Here is an 11367-nt window from a genome sequence, read left to right as displayed (position 1 = left end):
ATATATATATATATATATATATATATATATATATATATATATATATGTATTTATATTTTATTTTGCAATAGTTTAATGATATTTTATTGCTGTAATATAACTGACTCAAGAAAGGCTGATAGTGTTATCATAAATTCCTTGGTTTATTACCATTAGAATATCCTGCAGCATATCACTGGGCACAGATGCATGGAGTATCAGAAGAGACAGTCTATATTTAACAGGTGTAAAAGGGTATTACATGCATATGCACAGCTGTGATGGTCCATATCCCGGCTTTGGCATAATATGATACTCTGTTGATATGCAGAGCTATATTTACCGATGCATAAGCTGCATATAGGTATTGTTTTAGCTTTTGAAGTGTGAAAGCTTTAAAGATTGTAACTAAATATTGTGTTCAGAATGTTGTGGTGAAATTATAGGCACTTGAGATGTTTGTGTGTGTGTGGGTCAAAGACGAAAAGGCGTTTTCAAGCATGGAAATCAATAAAAGTTTAATACCGCTTTTCTTTTCTTTTTTTAGGAAATGTGGTATGATCACTTATTCTTGTATGTATTTTAATAAGTACAGGTCAGAATAAGTATGTTGTTTCATTTTTACGTAAATATACCTGTTGTGCTAAATGATGAGTGAACATGATTTCACTCATATTTTGACATTTTATTTTCCAAAAGGTATTTGAAGTATTAAAGCATACACTGTACGTGCATTTAATATGCTTTCTGTGTATATAAATAAAATCACTTTTGTAAATATAATTTAATGCAGTCACCAAAATGGGACGTCTCGTCTTTGACCCGTGTATGTCTTTATATTTATATGTGCTCAGTGAATTTTGGGATAAAGTTAACAAATGTCTAATGTTTTCTTTTTTTTTATCTTTTTTTTTTTTATCATTGACTTCTGTTTTATTGAATGCACTTGAAGTCCATAAACAAAACTGCTGTATTAATGCAGTTAAATATATTTCATTTGGAGAATATTCTTTGCAAATATGTGTGCTGAACAGTGCTGGATAATGTTTTTACATTACTTGTGCAGCTGGACTATGTTCATAAAAAGACTTTGCCTAGTAGTGTATTCTGCTGATGGCTTTTGAACTCATTTTTATGCGTAGAGCACTCTTGTGTGTCAGGCAGCGCAGCAATTTCACAAGTAGAGATGTGCTAAAAAATCTAATGATGTACAAGCATCCTTGTGCATCCTCCTTATCAGCCAAAACCGAACTGATTAACCATGAAAATAAATGGTTTGAATTGCAAAAAGTAAACAAAACTTAGCATCATCAAGTACAATAAGCATTAAAATAAGTATTTAAAGCATTAAAAATATTTGTTTGCCCCTTTAATAAGTTAAAGGGATAGTTCACCCAAAAATGAAAATTCTGTCATTAATTACTCACCCTCATGTCGTTCCAAACCCGTAAGACCTCCGTTTTTCTTCGGAACACAAATTAAGATATTTTTGATGGAATCTGACGGCTCTCTGACCATCCCATAGACAACAAGGGTACTACCACGATCAACGTCCAGAAACGTAGCAAGGAGATCGGTAAAATAATCCATGTGACATCAGGGGTTCAACCGTAATATTACGAAGCTATGAGAATACTTTTTGTGTGCAAAAGAAAAAAAAAAAAACTATTCAACAATTTGTCGTCTCCGAGTCACGCTAGTGCTATTTTGGAGAGTATCCACTGAACGCAAACAGCGTATGTTGTTCTGTGTTAGCTGCGTCACGCTGATACGTTTTCTACGTTGTTTGTGCTTTGATTTAAACGAAAACAATGTATCCGTGTGGTAGCCTCCTGGTTTTCATCCAAAATATCTTAAATTGTGTTCCGAAGACGAACAAAGCTTTTAGGGGTTTGGAACGACATGGGGGTAAGTGATTATTGACAGAATTTTCATTTTTGTGTGAACTAACCCTTCAATATGTCCATTGATATGAACCCTAGGCTAATGAAAAAGTAATATTAGAATAATAAAAACAGACAAAGTGTATATCAGAACACTGGTAAGATTCAAACTGGACTTTTTTTCCCTCCAGAGTTCTCGGCAACTTGCTTCAAGGTTCCATGAGCAATTTGTGGTGCGGGATGACCTCATGGGTTTGGCCATAGGCACCCATGGGGCGAATATCCAGCAGGCCAGAAAGATTCCTGGGGTCACCACCATAGATCTCGATGAAGAGACCTGCACGTTTCACATCTATGGAGAGGTAACCGCTTTATTGGTGACTTTCTGGTATGGGTAAATACAATTACATGCGATTGCTATTAGAATATGTGAGCCCAAAACAAAGATATCTGAGATGGTTGGACGTTTGTGATGGATTTCGTTTGAATTCCAGGACCAGGAGGCTGTACGGAAGGCCAGAAGCTACCTGGAATTTTCTGAAGATGTTATCAAAGTTCCTAAGAATTTAGTCGGTGAGTACAAATTAAATGAACCGCTTTCTCCTTCACGGACTGGACCTGTTGTCCTGCACCATGATGGTTAATGGCAATTATTCAATTCTTTTCTACCCTGTCCTGCAGGAAAAGTCATTGGCAAGAGTGGGAAGCTGATTCAAGAGGTTGTGGATAAATCGGGAGTTGTCAGAGTTCGAGTGGAACCGGAAAATGACAAAAAGCCTGCTCCATTAGAGGAGGTCAGTGAGTGGGTTGCTGAACACACTTTTTTTTTTTTATTTATGGGTGGCAAAAGTGATGATGCTGAGAAAATACATAAAATCGTACACATACATAAATACATAAAACCATTTTAGGAATACTTATGTTAGAGAATATTCCAATGGTTACAAAGTACATTTACTTGATTACTGTACTTAAGTACGCTTTTTGAGTATCTGTACTTTACTTGAGTATTATTTTTTCTAGAAACGTATGACTTTAACTTCACTACATTTGATAAATATCGTACTTTTCACTCCACTACATTTCTATCAAGGTCCCCGAAGTAGAAAGTCGTTATTATGTAGCAGCTTTGAAAGTCAGTTGGTGATTTTAATTTTAATTTATTTCTTAGAAAGCCTATAAGTAATCACTCTTGTAAGGTTACGTGAAGTGATTTCCCAGCATTTTTTGAACAATAACCAGTTGCAAATGTGATATTTATTTACAGCAATTCAAGAATAAGAAGTTAATATTGTGGTAAATATTAGACACAATATTGTCTGATTTTGCAAAATTGTGTAAATTGTGCCACGGAAGAACTGTTGTGCATCTCCTAAAAAAGCACAGTGGGTGTTTGACTTGAGACAGCACTGCACAGACCATTCTGTGCATTACATTAAAGGGGTCATATGATGTTGCTAAAAATAACATTATTTGGTGTAATGAAATGTGTTTATGCGGTTTAAAGTTCAAAAAACATATTATTTTCCACATACTGTACATTATTGTTTCTCCTCTATGCCCCACCTTTTTGAAACGTGTCGATTTTTACAAAGCTCATCGGTCTGAAAAAGCGAGGTGTGCGGTGATTGGCTAGCTGTCCAGTGCGTTGTGATTGGCCGAATACCTCAAGCGTGAGACGGAAATGTTACGCCCCTCACCATACTGTTGATGCCGTGTCAGGCCGGAGCGACGAGACAAACACATTAAAACCCATTACAAACGAGGCATTTGTTGCATCCAGTGGGGACATAATTACTGATTATAATGACTTATACTGTCTGTTGCATTGCATCGTGCCACGTAAACATAAAACTCTGTCTACATTTGTGATCAGAGAAATGACAAACAACAAGTGCTACTCTACTGCCCAAAACTCGCGTTTGAATCATCAGTGGCAAATAAAAGAAAACGTACTTACGTGAGTCAGAACTGCCGGCATTTTAGTCTAACGTTACTCTCCCAGGATCAGTAAACAGTCCTCCTTAAAATGTGCCGGCGATCCACAGCACTAAGTTGATGTATTCCCTCAGTGACCAGCACAGATCAGCTCTAGGCATGACGAAGCAGATATCGTCCTCTTTTGGAAGACCAAACAAAGTAGTTTCGCTTTCACAACGAAAAACACAGCAGCCTAGCGGGAGCGAAAGCCCCGGCTTAGCGTGAGCTGAAGCCGGGCAAGCGTGAGCTGAGGCGGCGGGGTCGAGAACGGCGGTCCCGGTGAAGGAGCGGTGAAAACGGTGAAAGCCGATCCGGTGATCCACAGCACTAAGTTGATGTATTCCCTCAGCGATCAGCACGGATCAGCTCCAGGCATGACGAAGCGGAAATCGTCCTCTTTTGGAAGACCAAACAAAGTAGTTTCGCTTTCACAACGAAAATCACAGCGTTTTCAGGACATGGCGGCAGCGGCAACAATACTACAGCGAGAATAAAAGTTACGCCTTCTTTCTTTGCGTGAACATTTGGGCGGCGTTATGCAAATCTTCCCACATAGTGAGGTAGATATGTGGGAGTGTGTTAGAACGAGGCGTTTTAGGTAGGTGTGGCTGACTCTTAACTTTTTTATAGAATATCTCTTTGGATTTGAGACTTTAGTCTTTGCAAATTTACAGATCTTCTTTATGCACCAAGAGCTTGTAACACTCCACAGAGAAAGGAAAAAATGAAATCGCATCATATGACCCCTTTAAAGTACCACAAGAGCGATTAGAGCAATTTTGAAATTTGTGTTAAAGCAGTGTTGCTGTTGTAAAATTAAACAGCTACAGTAGTGTTGCTGAGTTTTAAAGCATGTTTGATTTTTTTTTTCTTTTCTTTTTCTTAGTCCGTATTTACAGCAATTTCACTATCCAATTGGTTCAAGTAGATGTTCACACACTGCCAGAGCTGTGTTAGATCACCATGCTGCTTTTGTGGGAGTGGGTAGGGGTGTTAAATAAAAATGTGTTTTTGGTCAACTCACTTGTTTCATTTCAATAGGTTTTTAACATTTTAAAAGCTCTTCATTCCAAAGATACTACAAGCTAGTCATTGTATTCAGTAGACGTAATGTATTGTAAGTTGCTTCAGAGGCATAAGGTATTGCAGGTATTACATACAACAATAATAAAACGGTGCATTGACATAAAAAAGGAAATTTACTTTTGGTACTTAAGTACTTTTAAAAGCAAGTACTTCTGTACTAAAGTCTTTACAACTTTCACTTTTAATGGAGTAATATTTGACCAGCAATATCTGTTCTTTAACTTAAGTAATGGAGTTGTGTACTTTGTCCACCTCTATTTCTCTCTCTCTCTATATATATATATATATATATACACATATATGCACTGTCATTCAAAAGTTTGGGATCAGTGATATTTTTAATGTTTTTTAAAGAAGTCTCTTATTCTCATCAAGGCTGCATTTATTTGATCAAAAATACAGAATATATTTAATAATAATTTATACTGACTGAATTACAGTTGCAGGGAATGGTGCCGTTTGTGTTTGTGGGGACGAAGGAAAGCATTTCAAATGCACGTATTCTGCTGGACTACCATCTAAATTATCTGAAGGTAAGAACCTTTTTTTTTTTTGTTGCCAAGACAATTACTATTGATCATACTTGGGGTTATTGTTTGAAACAAACTTTAAACTCAAAGTAATAAACTTTGGTGTATAACGCTTCTGGCTTGATTTACAATTTCTTCTTTGATGTTCAATAAAATGGCAAAAAAAAAAAACCCGTAGTCTTACAATGAAAGAATAACTCGGATTCCCGAAACATTCTGATTACGGTTCCTCTTAACTGCTATTTTCTTCTTATTTTCTATATTAAGAATATTTTGTATTTCCAAACACATGTCTTAAAAATATTCTTTCTTTTTTTTTTTCCTCAAGATAGTTCTCAAGACAAAACTTCAGAATTAAAATTGTTTAAAAGAACATTCTTGAAAATCATTGTGAATAACTTCGTAAAGTTAGGACAACCTCCACGGATATTGTCCTCTTTTGGAAGACCAAACAAAGTAGTTTCGCTTTCACAACAAAGCACACAGCGTCTTCACAACATGGCGGCAGCATCAACAATACTACAGCGAGAATAAAAGTTACGCCTTCTTTCTTTGCGTGAACATTTGGCGGCGTTATGCAAATCTTCCCACATCGTGACGTAGGTATGTGGGGGCGTGTTAGAACGAGCCGTTTTAGGTAGGCGTGGCTGACTCTTTTATAAAGAATATCTCTTTGGATTTGAGACTTTAGTCTTTGCAACTTTACAGATCTTCTTTATGCACCAATAGCTTGTAACACTCCAAAGAGAACGGAACAATTTTAATCGCATCATATGACCCCTTTAAATCCGCAATCATGAGACAGATTCTTTAAAACATAACTATTTGAAATACATGCCAAGCCAGTCATGATGAAAATGTAGTTTTATTTGATTTATTAATGCATTTTTTATTGATTTATTTTTTTTAGTTTAACCAAAGTTTTTTTTTATCGATTGATTTTTTTTTATTAGTTGTGCCACAACTCTTTACAAACTTTTTTGAATTTATCTTAAGAAATGTTTTAACTTCTTTCTTTAGAAATGATCCATTAATCTGCTCCCCAGGATACAATCGAGACCTGGGTTTGGCTTTTTAATCTTAGCATTTGTGGTTTTGTGCATTTGTTTGTACGAGTTCTGCTCCAATAAACGCCACATTTTCTTCAGAAAATGTAAATGTATATTTATCCTTCCTGTTCAACAGATTTTCCTTATAAAGCCCAATAGTACAAAGCAACAATTGTTGTTTAGTGACATACTAAATACCCTAAAGACACAGATGTTCACTATGCATTCTTCATATGTGTTTGGTCTTGTTCAGGAGGTGGATCAGCTGCGGATGGAGAGACTGCAGATCGATGAACAGCTCAGACAGATCGGTGGAGGGCCTAGAGCTCTGCCAGGACGACCCGAGAAAGAAAAACCGTTCATGGCTGATAATGGAATGGGACCCTCACGGGGTGGTGGCAAACCTTTTGGTCGTGGAGGGAGAGGGAGACGGGGCCCGACACTGACTTCAGGTATGACTAGCCTCAAGTAACAAAATTAGAGCTTATCTGGACATGGAGCTTGGTGGCCCCAAAAATCACACTTAAATTATTTCAATTTAGTATGTCTTTCGGTAATATAAAAGCCATTGGTTTGATATGGAAGCATCAGTCGAGCACTAGTTAAAGCGTAATGTTAATAATCTGTTAATCACTTTCTTCATTATGGACCGTATTTGTCCCAGGCACCAACTCTGAGGCCTCTAATGCATCCGAGACCGAATCCGACCACAGAGATGAACTCAGTGACTGGTCCCTGGCCCCTACAGATGAGGAGTCCATGGGTTACCCCAAAAGAGTCCCTGATGGACGCAAAAGGGGTGGAGCGCCCCGGGGTCGTGGAGGGAGAGGAAGAGGAGGATACAAAAGTCAGTTTTGCTTGTTTCTACAATGTTTCTTACAGTATATAAAAAAAATATATATATATGCATTTGATATCGAGAGTGTTTCAGTTGAAGAATCAATCAACAATACATTAATCAGCTTTTTCATATATTTCGACATTAAGATTTTTTTCTTTATTTTTGATATCACGTATGTGTTTTTAATAATGTTTCTTTTTGTTTTTAAATCAGCTGAAGACATGCACTGGAATGAGTCCCGCTCCCGTAGTTCCAGAGACCCAAAGCTGAGGCCACAGGAAGACTCATTGCAGGTCTCACTCAATCTGCCTGTTCTATCATCATATGATCTGTTATTTCACTTTTTAGTGAACGTAATCATAACAGATTACACATACTGAATTTAAATCCAATATGTATAATTAATATATGCAATACACTTTAATACTTTTTAAAACTTTGTTTATTTATGAAACTCATGATGATTTTTGTCAAATCTATTTAGCAACATCAAATGTTAGTGTTTTCATAATAATTGATAACAATACCAGTAAAATGTTACAATTTTTCAAGCAGAAATGAAGATATATTAAACACCCAGTTTTATTTAAAAGGTTAAACATATTTCAAATTGAAGCCTACAATATTTCTAAATAAAGCGATAAGCCCCAAGAAGCCGTGGTTTACATTGAATTTATCCACCTTTTTCTTGTCGTAAAAATGGGCGCGGCCATTTGTAAATTCTGTGGGTCTGGCTTCCGGTCTCATCTGTGTCCACTCCATCCAGCTATTTTCAGCTGAACAAAACAGTTCGTTTTGTCTTAATTATGAACACACTGGTTTGTAGTGCAAACAGTTTTACCGTTATTCTCCTCGTTATTTACCTATAGCGGCTAATGAACCGGAAGTTTCACCCATAGGCTTACTTCCGCAATGAAGAAAAAGGTGGATAACAGCTAAGGGGCATTGTTAGGCACAACGCGAAGGAGTGCCTAAAAACACCCCTTAGCTGTTATAAATTCACTGTAAACCACGGCTTCATGGGGCTTATTGCTTTTATAAAATGGTTATTCCATATGCGTAGTCAGTGTTGGGTAAGTTACTCTAAAAAAGTAATTAATAACTAGTTACTAATTACATCTTCAACCGTGTAATTAGATTACTGTACAAATTACTCTCTCCAAAAAGTATGTAATTACTTATTACTAATTACTTTCTAAATCCTATATCAATCTCAACAAGTTAATTATACAAGGATAGACATGAAACTATATGAAACATTATATTTTCGAATAAATAATAGATAACTACATAAATTATTCTGGTCACAGTTTAGATTAGAATACAATTCTCACTATTAACTAACTATTAACTATGCCTTTTGCATCAATATTTGTCTAATTACTGCTTATTAATACTTAGTAAAGTAGTTGCTAAATTTAAGAATTGGGTAGGATTAAGGATTTAGAATAAGGTCTTACAGAATAAGACATTAATATGTGTTTTTTTAAAGTAATAATAAACTGCCAATATCCCAGTAATATTCATGCTAATAACCAACTAGTTAATAGTGAGAATTGAACACTAAAGTGTTACCAATATTCTTATTAACTCACCAAAGTATTTAAAGTGAGAAGAGTACATAAAAAGTATGCATTTTAAGGTTAGACTTTAAATTTTTATGTTAAATCCACTATTGTATTGTATATAAATGTTTTACAATCTATACACAGTATTGAGTTCAATTACATAAGAAGTAACTGTAATTAAATTACGGAAAAAATAAGAGTAATCCCTTACTTTACTTTTTCAAGGGGAAAGTAATTAAATTACAGTAACTAATTACTTAGTAACTAATTACACCCAACACTGTGCGTAGTAAGGTTTCACAAAATAAAACAGAGCAAGTAAAGTGTAATGATATTAAATAAAAACCGTATTCGTCCACCAAACAATGTAGTTCCTCAGAAACAGTTGTGGTTCCAACAAAGTGCTTGCCAAGCAACACACAGAAGTGAACAAAGGTGTATGTTTGTAGAGTAATTTACAACAGCTTCGAACGTGGCTCAGCCAATCAGAATCAAGGACCGGAACTATCCGTTTTATAATTAAGTTTTAATAACATTTCAAGTTTATCAAGTAGCTACAAATAAGTAAGTATTCAAACAAAGAACAAATAGCATGCATGAGAACAAATAAAACAATAGCAGAATTAACGAAGTAGAGTTCTGGAAAGTTGTCAGGTATTATCCGCAGTATCAAACAGAAATGTAAGCAAATGTAATATATGACAGCTGTATTATGTAATAAAAAATAAAAAAACATAAGACAGGGGGGAAATGTCATACTTTATATTTTTATAGCTTGGCTTAAACGTTATTAAACGTAACATTTTGTCTGCACAATCTGTCTGTTTATCAGATCCGCATCGACAGCAATAACGAGAGGAGCGTCCACACCAGCCGAAGCTCTCAGGCTCTGGCAGGAGACAGCGGAGGAAACCGGCAGAGACCCATAAAGGACCGAGTGATGAAGAAAGACAAGCAGGACGGCCCGGACAGCCAAGCCGTTGTGAACGGCATTTCTTAGAGAATAACGTGCCCCCCTTCCCCCATTCTCCCACTCAGCTCCACCAATCCAGATGCTTCTTCATTAGAGACACATTAGGCCAAAGAGAACCAGGTCAGTAGGGCTGTCGCAAGACATGACATAAAGCACACTTTGTAATTGTTAGTTGGGGTAAAAGACGAGGTCTCTTGGTGTATGGTGTGTTGGATTTGGTAGTCTTCATGGATTAGAGAGACCGGTCTCTACATCACAACTGAAGCTACAGGTTTTCTAATTGACTTTCTAAACAACTACCTAAGAAACATAAAGAAGCTGTGGATTAAATGTCTCTCAAAAATGAAATCCTGAAATGTTTTCCAAGCAATTGGTTTTTAACGTTTTTTTTTTGTTTGTTTTCCACAATGTCCAAACAAAAGGGAAAGAAACACATTGGAGGATGAACTCAAGCGCTCGGGGCCCAAGTTTATGCCACATCTCATGGCATACGTTGTTTTGGCGCGCTTACGTTACTCGAGCCCATTCTGATGTGAGATCTTAGCCACATCATTAGCAAAAAAATTTTAAAAAACAATGGCAAACATGTAAAAAAAATAAAAATAAAAACACTCCTGTCTGGATCTGTGCCTTTACCTAGTTTGGATAGTATCATCATTTGGATGTTTAAATCAGGGAAGAAGATGTGAACAACCTGTCTTGAGCAACGTGTGTTGCAATCTCAGCCGACAACTAAAAAAAGGTGTTGTTTTTTTTCGGTTGCATGTATTTCACCAACATTTTGTGTGTCTGAAAAGCAGGATTCTATCAAGTCGGCTGAATTGTTATATTTTGCCATAGCTGAATTGTGTGTAGTAAAGGTATTAACCTAACTAAACTAGACAACTGTGGAAGTCATAAATTGTAACCAACCACCCAGAGAAGAATATCAGTGCTAATTCAGTGACGCCAACATCACCGAATATCAATTGATTTTGACATTTAACATATCTTTGCATTATAGGACAATTATTATTTTTTTTTTAATAGAGGTAGCAAAGCAGTTTCCTTTAAAAATACATGTCTCTCATTTTACTCCCATCATGATAAATTACACAAAGTGGACTTGATTCATCACCCACAGGGTGGAAATGCTCGTTTTCGTTTCTGTTCATGCTGGCCACAGTAAACTGCCATCTTTCCTGCTGTATTTGTCAGCATCAGGTGTGAAGCACTTAAATCAGATCTCTGTAACATTGTCTGTGTCCTAACAATGGCTTATCATAGACTGAAAATGTTGAACTGTGGGGTTGCATACTGTATATTACGTCATCCGTTAAGAGATTGTTGCTGTTCTTTTTAGATTGAACTTTAAATGTGCACTTATCATGTTTGTGTTACTCTGCAAGTACTTTATAATCTATAAAACTATAATAAACTAGAATGTGATAAGACTTCCTCAGCAGGTGAATCACATGTATGCTGTCAACATAACTAAA

General features: G+C 36.2%; 1 protein-coding gene across 2 annotated transcripts in view; it reads left to right on the top strand.

Moving 5' to 3' along the window:
* fmr1 (fragile X messenger ribonucleoprotein 1) overlaps nucleotides 1-10619 on the top strand; it is a 14460-nt gene extending 3841 nt beyond the window's left edge. Inside the window, exons 8-15 of one of the 2 annotated variants that reach the window (XM_016241195.1) lie at nucleotides 2054-2224; nucleotides 2357-2435; nucleotides 2544-2656; nucleotides 5375-5461; nucleotides 6761-6959; nucleotides 7172-7354; nucleotides 7562-7641; nucleotides 9749-10619. In XM_016241195.1, coding sequence (XP_016096681.1) covers nucleotides 2054-2224; nucleotides 2357-2435; nucleotides 2544-2656; nucleotides 5375-5461; nucleotides 6761-6959; nucleotides 7172-7354; nucleotides 7562-7641; nucleotides 9749-9916 — 1080 coding nt within the window. In that variant the 3' untranslated portion in view covers nucleotides 9917-10619. Of the gene's footprint in view, nucleotides 1-2053; nucleotides 2225-2356; nucleotides 2436-2543; nucleotides 2657-5368; nucleotides 5462-6760; nucleotides 6960-7171; nucleotides 7355-7561; nucleotides 7642-9748 lie in introns of both variants that reach the window. The other variant, XM_016241194.1, reaches the window with a different exon arrangement.
* Nucleotides 10620-11367: the final 748 nt, after the last annotated feature.

The sequence above is a fragment of the Sinocyclocheilus grahami genome, unplaced genomic scaffold (genome assembly GCF_001515645.1).
Source record: "Sinocyclocheilus grahami isolate Dianchi unplaced genomic scaffold, SAMN03320097.WGS_v1.1 scaffold614.1, whole genome shotgun sequence".
NCBI classification, from domain to species: Eukaryota; Metazoa; Chordata; class Actinopteri; order Cypriniformes; family Cyprinidae; genus Sinocyclocheilus; species Sinocyclocheilus grahami.
The sequence above is the reverse complement of the archived record's forward strand: the minus strand, read 5'-3'. Positions and strand labels throughout refer to the sequence as shown.